This window comes from Vigna angularis, chromosome 5 (assembly GCF_016808095.1).
Source record: "Vigna angularis cultivar LongXiaoDou No.4 chromosome 5, ASM1680809v1, whole genome shotgun sequence".
Taxonomy (NCBI): domain Eukaryota; kingdom Viridiplantae; phylum Streptophyta; class Magnoliopsida; order Fabales; family Fabaceae; genus Vigna; species Vigna angularis.
Window position 1 is genome coordinate 117,240 of NC_068974.1, and position 18,998 is coordinate 136,237.

Below are 18,998 nucleotides of genomic sequence, written 5' to 3' on the forward strand. Positions count from 1 at the left end.
ATTTTCTTCTTTCAAATTTAGGATTCTACCGTGACTAAATGTGCTTAAAAAAATTATAAATTCATTTTTGAAATTCCACATGAGATTGTGTCAAAATAAGTGTTAAAATATTATTTCACATAAAACCAATTAATCGATTCATTCCTTCACTATTATTACGTCACTATTATTCAAAAATTATATTTAAATTAAATAATTTTCTACTATGCATTGTTTCCAATAATTCCATCTTTAAAAAAACTTGAAAAATCATGACTCTTATAAACGAGAAAGAATGAAGTCGTCATTTTGAAATAAATGGATTGCAAGAAAAAATCTTGAGGTACGAAAGCAGCAGTCAAGTATCTAAACATCTAACGCGGGTCAATTACTGCGAATATTTTATGTACGTAAGCTATACAGAGTCGCAACCAAAACAGATTGTGTCAATTGGAAAAAGTAGAAGACTGCCTGAAGGTTAATCTAGGTCGAATGATGTAATTAATCATGCAAATCACAACACAGCCATACTCTGGAGCCAAGTATTTGAAAGATAACCGCCATCTTCGGAGTAACAAATTAGAGGCACAAAATCCTTACCGAATGAACATCTTTCTAAATTCTTCATTGGATTTTGGCTTTTCGTCCCCGTCTTCCGCTATTGGTTTATTTGCAGTAAAACCAAGTGGTCTGACATTTCTAGGCACAGCAAAAGTATTCTTCCCTCTAAGCTGGATGTTATCGTTTTCTTGTTTTCTAGAAGAGAACTTTGCATCCTTTACATCTCCCTTGTAAGCATCATCAGTTTCTTTGGAAACGGCACTTTTTTTACCAGAATGATTAAAGGTGTCTGCTGAAAAATCAAGTTCAATTGATAGAGAAAGCGAGAAACAATGTTAAATGATACTGACATTAAAAAAGCCAACGGTAACTGCATCAGCAAGAAAAGAAAAGGAAAGGAAAGGAAACACGTGAAACAGTTTTGCTATAGTCATCTTTGAATTCAAGTTATACCCTAACTTGGTTAATTGGATTATGTAACAAAAAACAAGAACACCAAAAATGGACGAGGACAACACACACATATAGTCTCATTAAAAAATAATTCGAGTAACATAACATACAAAATATCTAATTAATAAATATTTACATTTTCTTGCAAACTCACCTTTTTGTGATGATAAGACTCACAAGAATATACTAAAATCTATTACTGTGATAACTTGGTTTCTTTACAAAAAAAAAATCCCTAAATAAGAAAATTTTATATCCCTTAAGAAAGGTATATTTACCTTCTTAAACTAACTACTTTTTTTCTGTCATATTAGTTTCAAGGGAAAAAGGTAAAAGATATTATGAGAAGTGTCTGACACGTGTTAGGTAGGTGTCAATGTTGGAACTGAGCCCAACCCTGTAATACAACAACAGGAGAGTTTCCATGCTCCACATGGAATTATTATCCATTAAATAAACAGCAACTTTCTATTTATAAAGTATACATCGATATCCAAGCCAGGGAGTATTGCATGAGCAAATATATTCATGCATGTACTTGCGTCAGTAAAAAACCATTCAAAATTCACTGTACATACCATGTTCTGTCAATGTTTTGGGATTAGAAGATTCCCGTCCACCTCGCCTTGGGTCAGACCGAGCAATACTTAACTTCTTTCCGATTAACTTTTGCTTGTTCTTAGCTAATGCAGCAGCAAGGTGTTCATCATCCAAAAAGTCCACATATGCTAATCCCTTCATCAATATCAAGATAAAAATTTGTAACTAGTGGTACAGTCAGTGAATAGGCATATATAGTACTCATTTGCGGTGATGCAACAAGACCTTCTCACCAGTTTGGTAAGCTGGTAAGAAAAAGAAGTACAAGATAACGGTTTCACCTAAACCAGTAATTAATGTTTGTATTACTTCCTACTGTTTTTTTCTCCCCCTGAACTATGTATTTTATTCCAAATAAATGATAACAAAAATGTAAGGCAAAGTACATAAAATACAGAAAAAAGAGCAACAATCCAGCCCATAAATCCAACTAGGGAAACTTTGCTATATTGAAATCCACTGCAAGTTTTATGGTCACCAGGCAGTTAAATTTCTAATGTGTTTGGCAGGGAAGAAAGGAAGTAAGTTGAGGGACTGAAAGTGGTGAGCAATTGATAGAAATAGAGGTAGCTTTTTGGAAAGAAATAGGAGAAATAAAATGAAAATGGAGATTTTACTATTGAAAAAAAAAAGTAAAGAAATAAAATAAAACTGCAAATAAAAGGATGCCATAATCGGTTATGGGGCTCTAATTTCAAACATAATATCTCTTTGCACCATAATCAAATATGTCGCATTTTCAGCAAAATAAACATGGTTTTCTCCTTTTTCATGTGGAAATATAATCCTATGGGCCCTAGCCTCCTGAAATAAAGAGACTGTCTTCTCCTTTCCATTCCTCCAAACCAATATATTCCATCTCTTGCACTCTCTTTCTTCCTCGCTCTCCCTCCTCTTTCCACAAAACTAAACTAACCATAAAAAAACTGGGAGAATCAAACCTTAGAAGTGACAGACTATCCAATGCACAGGAAAGAGGATTGAATCCTTGTTTGATCAAATGCTTATTTCCAGGCCAAAAGTTTTACCTAGTAATCAAGGCACACCTCTTTATACTTAAAAGCATAACAGTCCAAGTATCATGGTGACTTAACCTACTTGATTTCCTTCACGGGACGATTGATGCTATGCAAGAATCCAAACTCAGATACCACAACAGATTTGAGACTTTTAAGAGAAAATTCTTGATCTGTCTCATTGTCCTTCAAGAAAAAAAGGTAATTTTAAAGTGTGCTGACTCGTATATTTATAGAGTCATGCTAACTAAGCTCCCAAGCAGACATGTTAAGATCCTACTATAACTCAATTACACAAATAGAAAGGAAATTATGCAATACAACGCATGCATGTTGGGTGCTAATACAGCCAATTAAAATCTAATAAGAGCAAATAAAATAAATAAAAAAGATAAAGAAAAAGTAATTTGATACCCTTGACTTTCCAGTAAATTTGTCATGTAGGATGCGGATTGCAACAATTCCACCAACATCACTGAAGAAATTACGAATATGCTCATAATTTGCCTGCAATAACACAACATATCAGTCACAGTAACATGCACAGAGAAAAAGATAGAGACTAAAAGCACTATCTACCGTGGGATGAAGATTTGATATAAAAGCGGTGCACTTGTCAGAGTATGCCCTGTTCTTTTCGTGGTTGAACTGTTGCCCACTTGGGTTATTCCAATTGACCCCTTCCACTTTTGACACCTGAGAAGTATTCTGCTGCTGGTATTTGTTCTCTTCGGGTGCTTTCTTTGTATTTCCAATATCTTTAAGTCGCTTTGATGGAGTCGGTTCTTCAGTTATATCTGACCCCAGCTTTCTCTTTTCACGAGCATTTCTCTTAAGATTCTTTTCATTTTCCTCTGCAGACTTGGATTCCTGATGTATCCTAAATAACTGTAGTTCTTCCAGTCGAGGGGTTACCTAAGGAAAGGCAGTTTATGGAGTAAGGTTGACCATGTCATTAACAGTTAAATAACACATGCTGATACGACAATCTGTATATGAACATTTCGATCTTAATAAAACCAATGTGGCCAAGATGAGGGCACAATGGTAAATGTATTGCCTTGTGACAAGAGGGTAGGTACCTAGTTGTCCCTTTTAAAGGTGGGCAACAAGGAAATCTAATTGCCAGGGATTAAGTCAGCCGAATGCATACAGGGCATTCCTTGTACTCCAGATAACTGATACAAACCTTCAGACAAGCATACCCAAACGCTAGACACTAATGTTGGGTGTTAAATGTATGGAAATACGTAGTGTTTTAATTGCTAAAAGTCAGGTATTGATTTATTCTTCGTATCCTTAATTGCTTCCTATCTTCATTATAAATAAACATCATGTGTGTGGGTGTAACACATTCACGGTAGTTGAATAGGGATACAACTCATGAATCAAAAAGCCAATTTTTAGAATAATGAGCCAAATTGTATATTTAATAGTAAGATTAATGATCAATAAAAAAACATAGCATACATACGCACACGCACTCATGAGTGTAAGACAAAAGATTACAAACATAAGTATAGAGAACACAAAGAAACAGCTAACAAATGAGAACATACATACATAAATATATTATTTAGCTTAAAATATTATACATTTTGTTTAATTTAATTTTTTCTTATGCAATGATTTAAATAATTTTTTATATAAATTTTTTTAATGTTACTATTGTTATTGTTACTACTAATAACACTTGAAGAGTTGAGAGAAGATGAAAAGTCTTATATTTTTCACTTAGAGAGCCTAATACAACTTACTACTATATTTATAGGAGACAGTAGTTCTGAAAAGTAAACGGGGAAGCCCCTAACAAAACCCTAACATAAAATATTAATAATAATAAAGACATTATACTTCAACAACAAGTTTTTTCTTATGCAATAACTTAGCCTGCGCCTTACCTATTCACTTATTACAGGCTATTTTTTTAAGTCTTGGTCTAACCTGCTTAAAGTTTGTCCTGGCCAGCTCTATAAAAGGCATGCAGACATTCTTTATCACCTAAATTATTTCAATTTTTGTTAAGACTAATATTAACATAAAAATAAATGAACAACAAGTGGGAAGTGGTCCTCTACAAAAACTAAATAATTAAAATTTATTAAGAGATCATTGCCATCAAATATCTAAAGACTCACAAGCACTATTAATTAGAAATAGAAATATAAACAGACATTGCCCATCAAATGAGGTAACCAAACTATTCATAATAAGTCAATACTCATCCACAGAATACTAGAGAACACATCCATAAGGGACAGAAGTCCACAAAATAAATGGACTGGCCTAGTAGACTTTTCTATGGCCTCTTTAAATACGTTTTTCAAAAAGATTTAGCCTGACCTTAGTAAACAAGACAGGTCAGACCCTATGCCTCCCTTGCAATACAATAGTTGCACACAATCTCTTCTAAAAGCTTGGGCTGTTAGGTAGAGGTTACTCTTATATCTAATAGATATTTTAAGAGAACAAATCTAATGGAGAGTTCAGAAATAATGAAAACGAATTTAAAAAGAAATGTGTACCTTGAGAGATGCATGATCAAAATCTTCCAACGTGCCGAATTCCCTCTCAAAGCGTAACCATGAATGGCATATGTCCTGAATTATTCTGTTATTTAGGAACAGAAAGTATAATCTAATTCAAAAAGTATTGCGTGACAAGTAAATCACCCATACATGTTGCATAACACATTAAGAACACCCTTTTATATAATTGTCTCAATGAAAAAATATAAAATGGAAGCACTCTTGGAAGCTTGAGCACGACATGATCATTTCATCAATAGTTTTCTTCCTATTTTAATTGACTATACTACTGCATTTTCAATCAAACTATCTACCATTATTTGAGCATGAGCCTTGGTAATATGGCTGCTGCTTGTGACCATGTCATCATGGGTTTCAGTTGCAAAAACAACCTCCTTGTCTACGAGGGAAATATTATGTACATATTCCCTAGAAAGATTGACAAAATAGATTCAATGTAGGCTAAGAAGGGGCAATAGACATTCCACTGTGCCTCTCATGTGATGCAATGATGCGATAGTGGCTGTGACAAACACTATTGATAACTAAGGTAATAAAGAAAATAGCATCAAACAGGCAATAAAATAATAAGAAAATATATGCTAGGGAGCATTAGTTTAACATAATTTTGGATTCTCAATATTCATATTCCCCAGTATTGAATATAGGGAAGAAGATTAGGAGAAATTTCCCTAATGTGTTTAGCATACACATAGGGTAGTTTATTTATAATGTAGGATAAGGGTTAAACCCTAAATACAGAATGGACTAAGCCCAATTAACAGAAACACACAACTTAACATCTAACACCCAGAATATTATACCCAAGAATGATCTTCTCATAAACATTTTTGGTTAGTATTTAGTAATTTTATAGAAAATGTTAGAGAACTAATTGAGACATTTTATTCATTCATGTTTTCCTTACAAGGTTATGGTATTCTATATATATATAGAATACCATGACAGAATACAACCCACCTCTTATGTTGGGTACACACTCACAAAATAACATAAACTTAATACATTTCAACACTCCCCCTCAAGTCATATGCACCAAGCTTGGAACATATAAACTGAATCCTAGGCCCTCTTAAAGACTTGGTCAAAATATCTGCAAATTGTTCATTAGTGTGAGAAACAGAGAAAATTGGGAGAAAATATCCCCTTGTGCGTTTAGCATACACATAGGGTAATTTATTTAAATTGTAAGATATGGACCAATGCCCTCAATACAGAATAGGCTAAGCCCAAATAATAGAAACACACATCTTAACATCTAACACTCCCCCTCAAGCTAGAGCATATAAATCATATGTTCCAAGCTTGTTACAAAGATAATCAATTCTAGGTTCTCGTAAGGACTTAGTAAATATGTCTGCCAACTGGTTGCTTGAGTTAACAAAGTGACAATCAACTTCAATGTGCTTGGTTCTCTCATGGAAGACAGGGTTAAAGCTAATATGGAGAGTAGCTTGATTATCACATCTAAGTGTCATGTGAGTGACATCTCCAAATTTCAATTCACTAAGCAATTGTTTAAGCCACACAAGCTCGCAAGTAGCTGATGCCATAGTTCTATATTCTGCTTCTGCACTGGACCTTGGCACAACACTTTGCTTCTTACTTTTCCAAGATATCAGGTTGCCACCAATAGAGACACAATATCCAAAAGTAGACCTCCTATCAGAAGGGGAACCAGCCCAATCAGCATCTGAATAGCAAACGATTTTTGTATCGTTGTTAGGGCCATATAGCAAACATTTTCCAGGTGATCCTTTAATATACTTCAGTATGCGAACAACTGCATCCCAATGGTCTTCACATGGAGAGTTTAGAAATTGACTCACCACACTAACTGCGAAGGAAATGTCAGGACACGTAACAGTAAGATAGTTTAATTTACCAACTAATCTTCTGTACCGCTCAGGATCTGAGAAAGGCTCCCCCTGATTTGGTAGGAGTTTCATGTTAGGGTCCATAGGTGTCTCAACAGATTTACAGTTCATTAACCTTGTTTCCTTCAAGATGTCTAACGCATACTTCCTCTGAGATATGACAATACCATCATTGGATTGTGCTACTTCAATACCCAAAAAGTATCTGAGTTTGCCAAGATCTTTGGTTTGAAAATGATGACAAAGGTGTTGTTTCATCTGAGAGATGCCAAGATAGTCGCTTCCTGTGAGAACAATATCATCGACATATACTATTAAGTAGATACATTCAGCACTTGAGTGGCAATAGAACACTGAATGATCCGCTTCACTGCGAGACATACCAAATTGTTGAACAACACAGTTGAATTTACCAAACCAGGCCCGAGGAGACTATTTTAGGCCATATAAGGATTTGCGAAGACGACATACCAATCCAGATGACTCCCCCTGAGCAACAAAGCCAGGCGGTTGCTCCATATAAATTTCTTCATGCAAATCACCATTTAGGAAAGCATTTTTGACATCAAGTTGGTAAAGAGGCCATTGTCGAAGAGCGGCCATGGCAATGAATAGGCGAACAGAGGGGTGAATAAGACCAACAAAGGGTGTACCTATACGTGCAACAGATGCAGATGTAGTGGAACCAGAGTACTGATGATCCTCATACCATCTGAGAAATTCGTTGAAGAGTGCAGGTTTGTCTACGGTATTAGATGAAGTAGGATGGTCTGCAGACGGTGATCGGGAAGGTGGATCAGAATTTGCCATTGCTACAGGTCGAGGAGGACGTCCATGGAGAGCATAACATCTATCAATCTTGTGGCCTAACTTGCCACAATGGTCACATTTTGGACGTCCTTTACTTGGCTTGCGAGACCGACTGCGATCATCACGTTGAGCAGCCATAACAGAGGAATCATCAGTATGAGGGGATGTCTCAGTGACGAGTTTGCTCGGTATACGCAAAAGAGCAGAACAAGTAGAAGTAAAGTTGGGTATGACAGGAGAACCCAAAATCTGATCACGAACATGAGAAACATCATCAGAGAGTTCGTATAATGCCAACAACATGAAGAACTTTGATCGTTGTTCCAATTCTTCAGCAAGAGTGGAAGCAGGAGGTAATATATCATTAAAGTCATGAAGAAGGGCATGAATTTTACCCAAATAATCTGCCATGGGACCAGGATTGCGCGGACCAATAACAGTTAATAGGTCCTGACAAACACCATAAAAACGCTGAGTGTCATTGGTGTATAACAACTTCGCTTGTGCCCATACTTCTGAACATGTTTCATAGGATCGAAACATTTGTTTCAGTGAGGAGTGAATGGTGGACTTTATAACAATGCATAACTGAGCATCAATTTTCATCCAGCGGGAAGTGTCATCTATGGGAGCAGTAGTCACATTTTGAGTAAGATGATCTAAGTACCCCTGACTCTTCAACCAAAGTTTGATGTCGGACACCCATGTTGCATAATTTGTGCCATCTAACTTGTCAATGGACAAGTGTACATTCACATAATTGGTATATATTGAGGGATCAGAAGATGAGCCACCAATAGAGGTGTTTGTAGACGAGGAAGACGCCATAGAGAGGGAGAAACCCTAAAAATTCAAAGTGCTCCGATTGACGCAACGACCACAGATCCAGAAAGAGGGCGAGGAGGCGATCACAGCGGTGTTGATCGGCGGCGGAAAGCTCCGGCGACGCACCAGCACGCGCGGTGGCAGCGGCGACTCTTGCGGCGGCGCGTGGAGGCGCGTGGATGGTCCGTTCGCCGCGATCTTCGTACGACAGTGGTTGCCCGGCCGAGACGATTCCGATGGTGTGGTCGCCGGTCGATTCTGAAACTCCGGCGGCGGCGGTGGCAGCAGCGACGACTGCGACAACGGCGGCAGTGATAGGTGCCGGAGACTGTGGAGTTAACTGGAACTATTCCTGTGTTCTAGATACCATATGAGAAATAGAGAAGATTGGGAGAAAATATCCCTTGTGTGTTTAGCATACACATAGGGTAGTTTATTTATATTGTAAGATATGGGCCAATGCCCTTAATACAGAATAGACTAAGCCCAAATAACAAAAACACACATCTTAACATCTAACAATGATAAATAGGGTAACCCTTGACACACTGTAATGATGATAAAATAGGATAAATATCCTAACAATTATTAATACTCTAACAAGACTGTTGACTATGGCATTTAGTAACTTCTTTTAAAGTGGCAGCACCAGACCAAACATAGAATTGGAACTTCAACGGCTCAGTGAGATAGCCAACATAAGTAAATGCCGTGGAAAAAATCAACTGTAAAGAGGTGCAAGTCGGGTTTTCCTTTATCTCTACCTTATTTCATTATAAGATAGTCCTTCCCACCCAACAAAACTTTTAAGCAAGGCAACTACCTAATCAAATCTAACTACAAGAACTAAAATAGTTTCAAAATTTTCATCAAATAACATAAAGCTTATTGTACCTCTGAACCAGTCCCAGAAAGTCTTTTACTGTAGCATCGCTTGTAAATGGACCTTGCTTCATTTATGTGACCTAATTCCACTTCCATTGCTATATAACCAGTCCATGACTGCAACATTGAACCACTACCAAAGACAAAAGTAGTTTATATTTAATTTAATGAAAAAGATCAAAACAAGTATTTGATTTAAAATGAATCAAATAAAAGTCATCAAACCATATCTTAAGACAATTCTCCCACACTCCCCGAGCTGCAGTTACATCTTTCCCAAGTTTTGTTTCTAAACGAGCCCAATACATGTATAAATGTAGTAAACCCTCGGTGTTCTTCAAGTGTGGTGACAGATAATCTGACGCACGCTAAAATAGTAAAGCGTTAGGATATAACACAGCAGTGGTGAGTTGATTAGTTGGTGCAAACTGGTCTAGCAACACATTACACACTTAATTTTATGCTGGAGAAAAGACAAAGGGGCATTTCATAGGAGATAATTTTTTCATATTTGGGAATCATGAATCCTAGAATTATGACTATATCCTGGAATTAGTCAAAATAATCCTGGAAATATTAATATAAGTTTTCTGGAAAGGAAAGAAAGGTAATATATTACTTTTATGAAAAATTTTAATTTATTGTTATATTAAATGCTTTAATAAGAGCAAGATAGCGCTTTGTCATTACAATTTTGAATTTCAAGTTAGGAAAACTAGATTCCACAATCCCTCATGGGAATATTTTCGTGAGAAACTTGTCAAAAAATAATTTGTTTCCTGGAAATGTTTTATTTTCAAAGGTAAACCAAACAAGGCAAATCCCTGTCTATCAAACGCAACTCCAACATAGCTTTACTGGAAATAAATGTAACCAACCTCAAAGGTCTCCCTAATTATTTTATATTCCAAATCCTCTTTACTGCTGGATGTCATTCTTCGCCTTAAGCCATCTACTCGGGTAAGAAACAAATCAAGATACTGAAATAAAAATATAAAAAAGAAAAGTTTGTAAATATGCAATATGTTTAAAGTTAAGGGAAGTGGGAGATGGAATTAGAAAACAATAACATTACAAGCACTGTAGAAAAAGATGAAAAAAATCTAAATTGAGTATTAGAAATACCTCTTCAACAGTAGAAAAGGTACATTGCAGGGACTTCTCAAAGATCTGAAAGCATTGGCAAAATTTCCTAAATGACTCAAGCAAATATAAAAAACACTCTACCATACTTTTTCTATAATCAAAGAATTTATTGAGGAAAGTACAAATGCAAAAGGAAAAGATATTCAGAAGAAATAAAAAATAAGATCAGGAATAAAAGGGGAAAAAAAACAACAAGCAAAGCACTACAAAGCATGGCAACCTTTGATAATCAATCCAAAAGTACCACCCCCTCCAAGATAGCAGAACACCACAGAATATAGGTAAATTCCTTGATCTCAAGTGAATTAGAGAACCAAACCAACAACAGACTCTGGCATTCGTGACCAACCAATACACCAAAGAACCATAAGCTGCAACAGTGTTATATCCTTTTATTTAGCATCTCTACCAGTACCTTATCTAACATGAAGACACACTTAAACAACTGAAGACTGTGGAAACGAACTCAATGTTCACCCAGAACTCCAAACAAGCCTTTTCAAAGAAAGGGAATTGTTGAGCAATTCAAGAACAACAAAAATTTTACTTGCAAGAATTAATACGAAAGCAGTCTCAGTGCCATCCACCAAGTCGGTCTTGGGCCATTTCCCAGATTGACCATATGGCAATAGCTATACTAATGAAGGCTCACAATCAATATTATGCTTAAAAATAAAGGAATATCAACCTCCACCTTTGAAAAAAGTTTAAAGTAAACAGTTTAACGTTCAAAAAGAAATCTAAAGAAGCAGATTATGCACAAGTTAACTCCACAACCTTGTAATTAGACAACACAAGATGCCCAGGTGGGTTATATCGCACACTGCTCCGCCTTTTCTTGATAAAAAAATTGACATTTTGAGATATAACTAAGACACTGAAAGAATATACATATATATGAGAACAAAAACCAAAGGTCATATATGTCAGTTTGGTAATCATTATCATGTATGTCAACACTATTAACTATTGGGATAGAATAACACTCAAATGAATAAGGAAGTATTAGCAAGACAAGAGCATATTTTTTTATCAAGAACTAGCCTTAGTCCTTAATAAACCAGAAACAATATTATTTACTCATTAATAAACCATTCAACCTATTGGGGATCAAAGAAACATGAATTCGATTTCAAATATTTAATTTTCATCCAGAACATACTTCAGACAAGTCTTTCTCCGAAGTATGACCACGCTCCAAGGAAAGCATATATCGAATCCAAAGTTCTCCAACCCAAGGGCAGTTCTTAGTTGCCCTAGAATAAACATTGCTGACAATATTACCAACCTAGAAAAGAAGCAAGCAGGAGAAAACTCCAAATTAGAAAACTGGACATAGGAAAGGGATGATGTGAAGTGAAAAGGATAATAGAACAACAAAATCCATATCCCACTAGGTGGGGTTGTCTCATATCACATGATGCAATTTGCTGAAGACATTCAGGGGTATTATTTACCATAAAATGTGACAAAGATAGTATGAAGAAGGGAAATTTTAAAACCTTCAAAGTGTTGTCCAAATAGCGAGTATAATCAAGCCAGAGATCAAGTGATATAGGAAAGTCAGTAATAGCTCGTTCATATAGAACTTGAATTCTGGCTGGCATTCCATATGATTGCTCAAATTTCAAATAGTTCTGCAATACAAATATCTTACTATAAGAGGTTAGGCATGCTAAAGAACAATGAATACATTCTAGGATTCTACCTCTTACAAGTAAATAGTCATGTTTTCACTTGGAAACATACCATGTAGTGTTGCAGTTTCTCTGAATCAGAAACATTCAGGCTCAAAATCTGCTCTTCAAGATGAAAACGAGCATTGTACATCTCCAAGGCCTTTTGGTATGAAGATGCAACATGAGGATAAATATCAACCAAGTCGATGGTTTCAACATCTTGAAGATTTCTCTGTTCCGCCTCCCAAGCCTTATAGGCAGTAAGTGTTGAACTCATGTCAGCAAGGGGAACAGACAACTGGCGGTGAAATAAACTACGAATACGTTGAACTTGCTTTTCTTTGGCCTGTAAAAGCAGAAGAAAACTTAATGTACCACTGAAACAACAACCTATGATGCCTGCCACCAAAAGCTTCAATAAAGCCAAATTCTTTTTTAAATGCTAAATTTAATCTCCAAATCAGGTTTCTCTCCATGACTTCAAAGACCAAAACTAAATTACTCTCTCAATTGAATCTTCAGAGTTAGCTCAGAGCATTTTGTGCATTCAAGGCACCACCTCAGCAATACCACTCTTTCCCCCACACTTCATTCTTTACTATTCTGTACTCAACTGTATCTGCCAAGTTAACAAGTTCCACCAAAAATTTTGGTAAATAGCAAAAGCTAATCTCAAATCAAATTTTTATTTGACAGCAGAATCTCCTTTGTCCTTTAAATCACTTCAAATCCTTTAAATCACTTCAACAAACCAAAATTAAAATATGCAATCAATTGAATTTTCACAATTACCTCAGGACATATTTGTGCATTCAAGGCTCTAACTCTAGAACAAAACTAATTTTAGCTGCACCTATGTTGCTATGCCCTAAATATTATCATCGAAGTAAAACCTCCGGGATAAAAAAAAATTTAAAACTTTCTTCTGACAAATAATTGTGTACAAAAATGCTTAACTAATACAATGCTTTGGGCACAAAATAAAACATTGCATTAACATAAAACATTTACATATAGCTGAACTAAAACTAGCATGTTGTCTAGTACCATCAACATAGATCTATGGTAAAATTAAAAATTTTCAGACCTGTGCATCAGTATCATCGGTGGTTAAAAGTATAGCCTGCTCATATTGCCTGTATGCTTCCCATATTTTACTACCTTCAGCAACATGCAAACCAGCTGCAGTCAGGGCACTCTCAAACAGATCCCTCGCCTTGGAAATACCAGTAGGTGTACATTGGCGTACCATTGGATCAAACTCTTGGACAAAATTAATGTAGTCACACCAAAGAGAGATAGACTGAAACAGAGGATAACCCAACAGTTGAGCAAAACCTTTAAAGTAATATAATTTAATTATAAATGTTGAAAAAAAATGTGTTTCTCGTTCTCCGACAATATCTATATCCTTAAGTATCCTAAAAAGGAGCTACAGCTTTGAAGAGGTACTCCTCTTAACTACGAAAAGACAAACAAATGAATTGCTCAAGCAGAGATTAATTATCTAAAGCGGGCAGCATATTGAAACATAATAACCAACCAGATAATCAAACACCCCTCGTTCGTAAAGCTTCAGAATTCTAGAGAAAGCCTCGGGCCTGTATGATAAAGGGAGAGTGTAACGAGAAGTAGGTCAATAAACCCTAATAGGAGGGAGGAAAGAAAAACAATATAAATGGAGTCGAAGGAAGAGAAAAGCACCGAGAAGCAGTGCTGAGAGAAAGCTCATCTTTGATCCATTGGTGCCACATTTCAGGGCTCAACGGAAAAAGTTCACTCATAGCTTCCCTGGCTCTTATCAGTTTATCAACATCACCGGTTCTCCTCAGAAGCTTTATATACTGAAAAAGAAAAACAATAGTTTGAAATAAACTTTAAAAAAAGGAAAATAATAGAATAGAGTTGAGTTGAGTGGAAGAAGAAAGAAATTACTTGCAAATGACCATCATAATTAGAGGGGTTAGCAGCAAGCTCAGTCTGGAGAGATTCAAGTAAGAGATTCTGCTGAGCTTCGTCTTCTGAATCAGAATCATCGGAATCAGACATGGCTTTGTCTTTGTGGTTCTCATCATCTGCGGTCAGGGGATGGTTTTCCTCCATTTTCTCGTCGGAATCAGGCATAGCTTGGTCTTTAGTGAGCTCTGCTTCAGCGGTCAGGGTTAGGGATTCGTTTTGGTCCATCCCGACCACGAAAACTGATACAGGGAGAGGGGATGGATGTTTTATGTCAGTCTACTGACCAGGCCGCTTCACTCCATGTATATATGGATCGGGTCGGGTCGGGTATTGGTTAGCAAAAGTAGACAGACATTTATATGAAAAGCTTCTTCACTATTTGTATTTAGTAGTGTACACGACTTACTTGGTCACAAGCAGACCTGTTATTATCAAGCCACAAGTCGTTGTTATCCAGCTACAAACTCACTTTTTTCTTATTTGATCACAAATTGATTTATTATTATTTGGTCACAAGTATACATGTTTTACTTGGATTACATGTTAACATGTTGTTACCTTACTATAAGTTAATTTATTGGTTACCTAACTATAAGACAACATGTTTCTACCCAACCATAAGTCGATATGTTGTTACTTGGTTGACTTATTCTTATCTGATCACAAGTCGATCTATTTCTACTTAACCATAAATCGTTATATCATAAGCTAATAACATGTTATTCTTTAATTTAGCATAATTTGGATCAAAGATAAATGGGTCACTGGGCTCACCCTAACTCATATAGATGAAGACCCATTAACGTCATAAATACCTTATAAATAATATAGTCATAACAGAGGGTTTTTTTGTATTACACAAGCTTGTCAAACAAAACTAAGTATCCCCTTAACTAATATAGTATAAAGGTTAATCTAGGTATCAATCCATAGAACAAAAGCTCGTCCTCGTTTGATGATTATTTATGTAGAATCGTCTTTCTTTTTAGATTAAGGGGAACACCAATTGATGTAGAAGTTCTTGCTTCTTCTTTTTTGTTTATTATTATGGGTAAGTTCTTCCTCTTAGTAGTTTATACATGAACTTCAGCTTGTTCTTAAATTGTTGCCTTAACCGCGGTTGCAATAATCATTTTAGTTATATCCTTAATTTTCCTTGGTACTTTACCCGAGTTAGTTCAATAACTTCATAAACAAATATAATAAAACTTAGTCTCTTCCTTTTATCCTTCTAGAGGCCTTTGGCTAACACCTCTTTTCCTTTTCATCCATTTGACCAACTCAAAACTTTCATATTTTTTTTTCTACATGAGAGAGCTCCAAAATCAAAATGAAATTAAATTTGTGTTAAAAATTAAATACCTATTGAAATATTTAAAAGTAAATCAACTTAAATCACTTTTATAAACTTTATTGAACATTCTAAAATTTAGGTTTGAATTTATGCATTTGAAATATTTATTTTCTTATATTTAATTACTTCAAGTTTAAAAGTAGTGTAAATAATTTTAAGATGATTAATATATCTAATTTTATAAATAGAACATTAATTAGCTAATTGAAATATTTAAAAATAAATCAACTTAATTGTTTCACTTTTAAAACTTTATTGAAAATTCTGAAATTAAGGTTTGAATTTAAGGAAATATGAAAAATTATCCTATAATCAATAAAATAATATATACAATCAAGTTCTTTTTATTACTATATTTTCTTATATTTAATCACTATAATTTTGTTTCGGTTATGAGATTGAGGTTATATGTTCTTCAAGTTTCGTGTGTCCTAACGTTTGTCTTTATTACCTTTCAACCTTTAAAACTATTTGATCCAACTTGTAGAAGGTACTCTAAAACCAAAGTGAGTAAATATTCGACTAGTCCATGATGATGTCGGCGAACCTAGAAGTGATCGTAGATAACTGCGCCTTTTCCTTTCTACTTGTCAGCTTTGACAATATGCCAACCCGAGCGTTCTCCTTGCATAGGATATGCTTAATGTCCACGACCTTGAAGCTCTTCATCAGTTGTTGAAGTATTGAAGGAGTTAATTCTCCTTTATCTGAAACTTCTTATTCATGTGCTTGACGACAACTTGTGAGTTTGTCTGCACTCCACTCGTTAGGCTCTTAGGTCCTTTGCTAAAGCCAGGTCGACCCCTTCATACTCAGCTTAATTATTTGAAATCTTGAACTTGAACAATAAGGAGTGTTCAATCGTAGCACCATTCGGTCCTTCGATCACGATTACAGTTCCTCCCCCCTTCTTATCCAATGACTTATCAACATACAACAACCACACGTGGGGTTATCTTTTGGTAGGGGAAGTTCAACAGTAAACTCAGCTAGGTGTATTCCGTGAACTTAACCACGAGATTCATACCGATGGCCAAACTTGGATAGCTCCACCGACCAACTCATCATCCTCCTGACAAGGTTCAATCACTTGGTGACTCTAGAAGTAAGGTCTCAGGCGGTGAGCTACTATGAACAATGCCAAGGCCACCTTCTCTATCTGTTGATAGTGCGTCTTTAGATCCTACAAAACTCGACTAATGAAATGGACTAGTTTTAGCTCTAGAGCCACTTGCACGAGAGTTGCGCTAATAACTTCATCAAAGACGACCAAGTAGAGTTGCCATGATGACGAGCTGGTGAAGATTGTCTTCGTCTTTGTGAAAGCGGATTTACACTACTTGTCCAACTTGACTATAAAGGTCTTTTTCATCATATTAAGGATTGGCTGGATCCTCTCAGCCAATTTGGGGATGAATCGAAATAGGAAGATCAGTCAGCCTACAAGGCGCAACACCTCCTTAAGGTTTTTGTGGGCTTCACATCTCCAAGATGGTTGTGGACTTGTTAAGGTTGACTTCAATGTTGTGAGCAAGGAGCATGGAACTTAGGATATTTCCCGCTCCAATGTCGAATGTGTACTTGGAGGGGTTGAGACGCATCCCGTAGTGTCGAATCTGGCTAAAGACTTCCTCCATATCTTTGGTGTGCTCTTTAGTCAACCAACTTCACACCACCATATCATCTAGATATAACTCCACACATTTGTTTATATGGTGGTGGAAGACTTTGTCCATCAGGCATTGATAGGTGGCTCTAACATTCTTCAAGTTGAATGACATTTCGTCGGAACAATAGTTGGCTCGTTTAGTAATGAAGGGAGTCTTCTCCGAATCAGGGTGATACATTGGTATCTAGTTGTAGTCAAAATACACACCCAAAGAGCTCAAAATTTGGTGGCCTGAAGCACCATCACCAACTCATTGATGCTCGAGATAGGGTATGCGTCCTTTAGACAAGCCTTATTGAGGCAATGAAATTTGTGCACATCCTTCACCAACTATTCGCCTTCTTAACCATGACCAGGGATGGCAAACAAACTCACGCTCGCGGGTATCAGTGGATAAAATCCGTGACGAATAATTGGTACCTATAGGTATTTATTACCAACGGGTTGCGTGTATTTTAATACCCGCTTATAAATGGGTCAGATGCGGGTATTATATTATTTGTACATGCGTTACTCCTAAAAAATAAAAAAAAAATTTAATATATATTTTATTAAGTTAAATTTAATTAAAATTAAAATTAATTTATATTTTATTAGGTTAAATTCAATTAAAATTAAATTTTAATTTATATTTAATTTAATTTAATTTATATTTTATATGTTTTGTAATTTAGTTAAGTTTTATTTTAAAAAGTTATAAAATATTTTTTTTTAAATATTTGCGGGTATCTACGGATAGTGGCGAGTAACACATGTTGACCTCCTTATGAAAAACTTTAGACTTAGGTCCCTAATTAATTGACCCTTCGTCCCCACCCAATTCTAAAACAAGAGTTTTATACTTTTTGGTTACTTGTTGATGAAGTTGGTTAAAAATGTGGTTATCATTGGGCGAAAATGAGTTGATTGTGCAGTAATTTGTCAAGTAATGTTATTTCCATTTCAAAATTAATGTCATGAATTGTGTTAACCTCATTGTGCAAAACTTTAGGCTTAGGTCCCCAGTTATTTAACCCTTTGTCCCCACCTAATTTTGTAGCAAGAGTTTTACACTTTTTTGTTCCTTGGTGATGGAGATGGTTAAACATGTGATCATCATTGACTGAAGATGAGTTGGTTGTACATTAATTTGTGGGTTAAATATGTTTTTAGTTTCTAAACTATCAAACAAATTTGTTTTTAGTTCCTCTTTCAAACTAAGGTACGTTTTGGTTCTTCTCCTTCAGGAAAACATAATTTTTCATCCTAAAAAACTAACGGCGTTAGAAAGAAGCTGAGCTGGCTAACGATGGGGTGTCACGACACTTTTTTTTTACACTGAGTCAATTTGTCCCTCACCGTACAATAATGACCGAACGATATTGGTAATGGCCGAACGGTTATGATGACCAAATGGTGATGGTGACCGAACGATGATGGTGACTGAATGAGGATGGTGACCGAACGATGAGGGACAAATTGACTCAGTGTAAAAAAAAAATGACGTGGCACTCAATTCGTTAGCCAACTTAGCTTCCTTTTAACGTCGTTGGTTTTTGAAGACGAAAAATTATGGTTTCCTTAAGGAGAAGGACCAAAAAGTATCTTAGTTTGAAAGAGAAACTAAAAACAAAATCGCTTGATAGTTTAGGGACTA

The 18,998-nt window shown here is 35.8% G+C and overlaps 1 protein-coding gene across 8 annotated transcripts; it reads right to left on the bottom strand.

The window, feature by feature from the left end:
* Positions 1-346: 346 nt before the first annotated feature.
* LOC108340282 (uncharacterized) lies at positions 347-14,685 on the bottom strand. 8 transcript variants are annotated; one of them, XM_017577549.2, is made up of 16 exons: positions 14,316-14,682; positions 14,085-14,224; positions 13,924-13,981; positions 13,468-13,683; positions 12,451-12,726; positions 12,204-12,353; positions 11,864-11,989; positions 10,681-10,725; positions 10,434-10,535; positions 9,781-9,923; positions 9,565-9,688; positions 5,135-5,209; positions 3,189-3,524; positions 3,024-3,116; positions 1,572-1,728; positions 347-829 (listed from the first exon to the last, which is right to left on the bottom strand). In XM_017577549.2, the coding sequence occupies exons 1-16, from the start codon at positions 14,562-14,564 to the stop codon at positions 576-578; spliced, it is 2,544 nt and encodes an 847-aa protein (XP_017433038.1). In that variant the 5' UTR covers positions 14,565-14,682; the 3' UTR covers positions 347-575. The 8 variants fall into 8 exon arrangements, with proteins under 8 accessions (XP_017433038.1, XP_017433037.1, XP_052733393.1 ...); XM_017577548.2 differs by having other exon boundaries at positions 347-832; XM_052877433.1 differs by having other exon boundaries at positions 12,204-12,338; positions 14,316-14,681.
* Between the last annotated feature and the right edge of the window lie 4,313 nt (positions 14,686-18,998).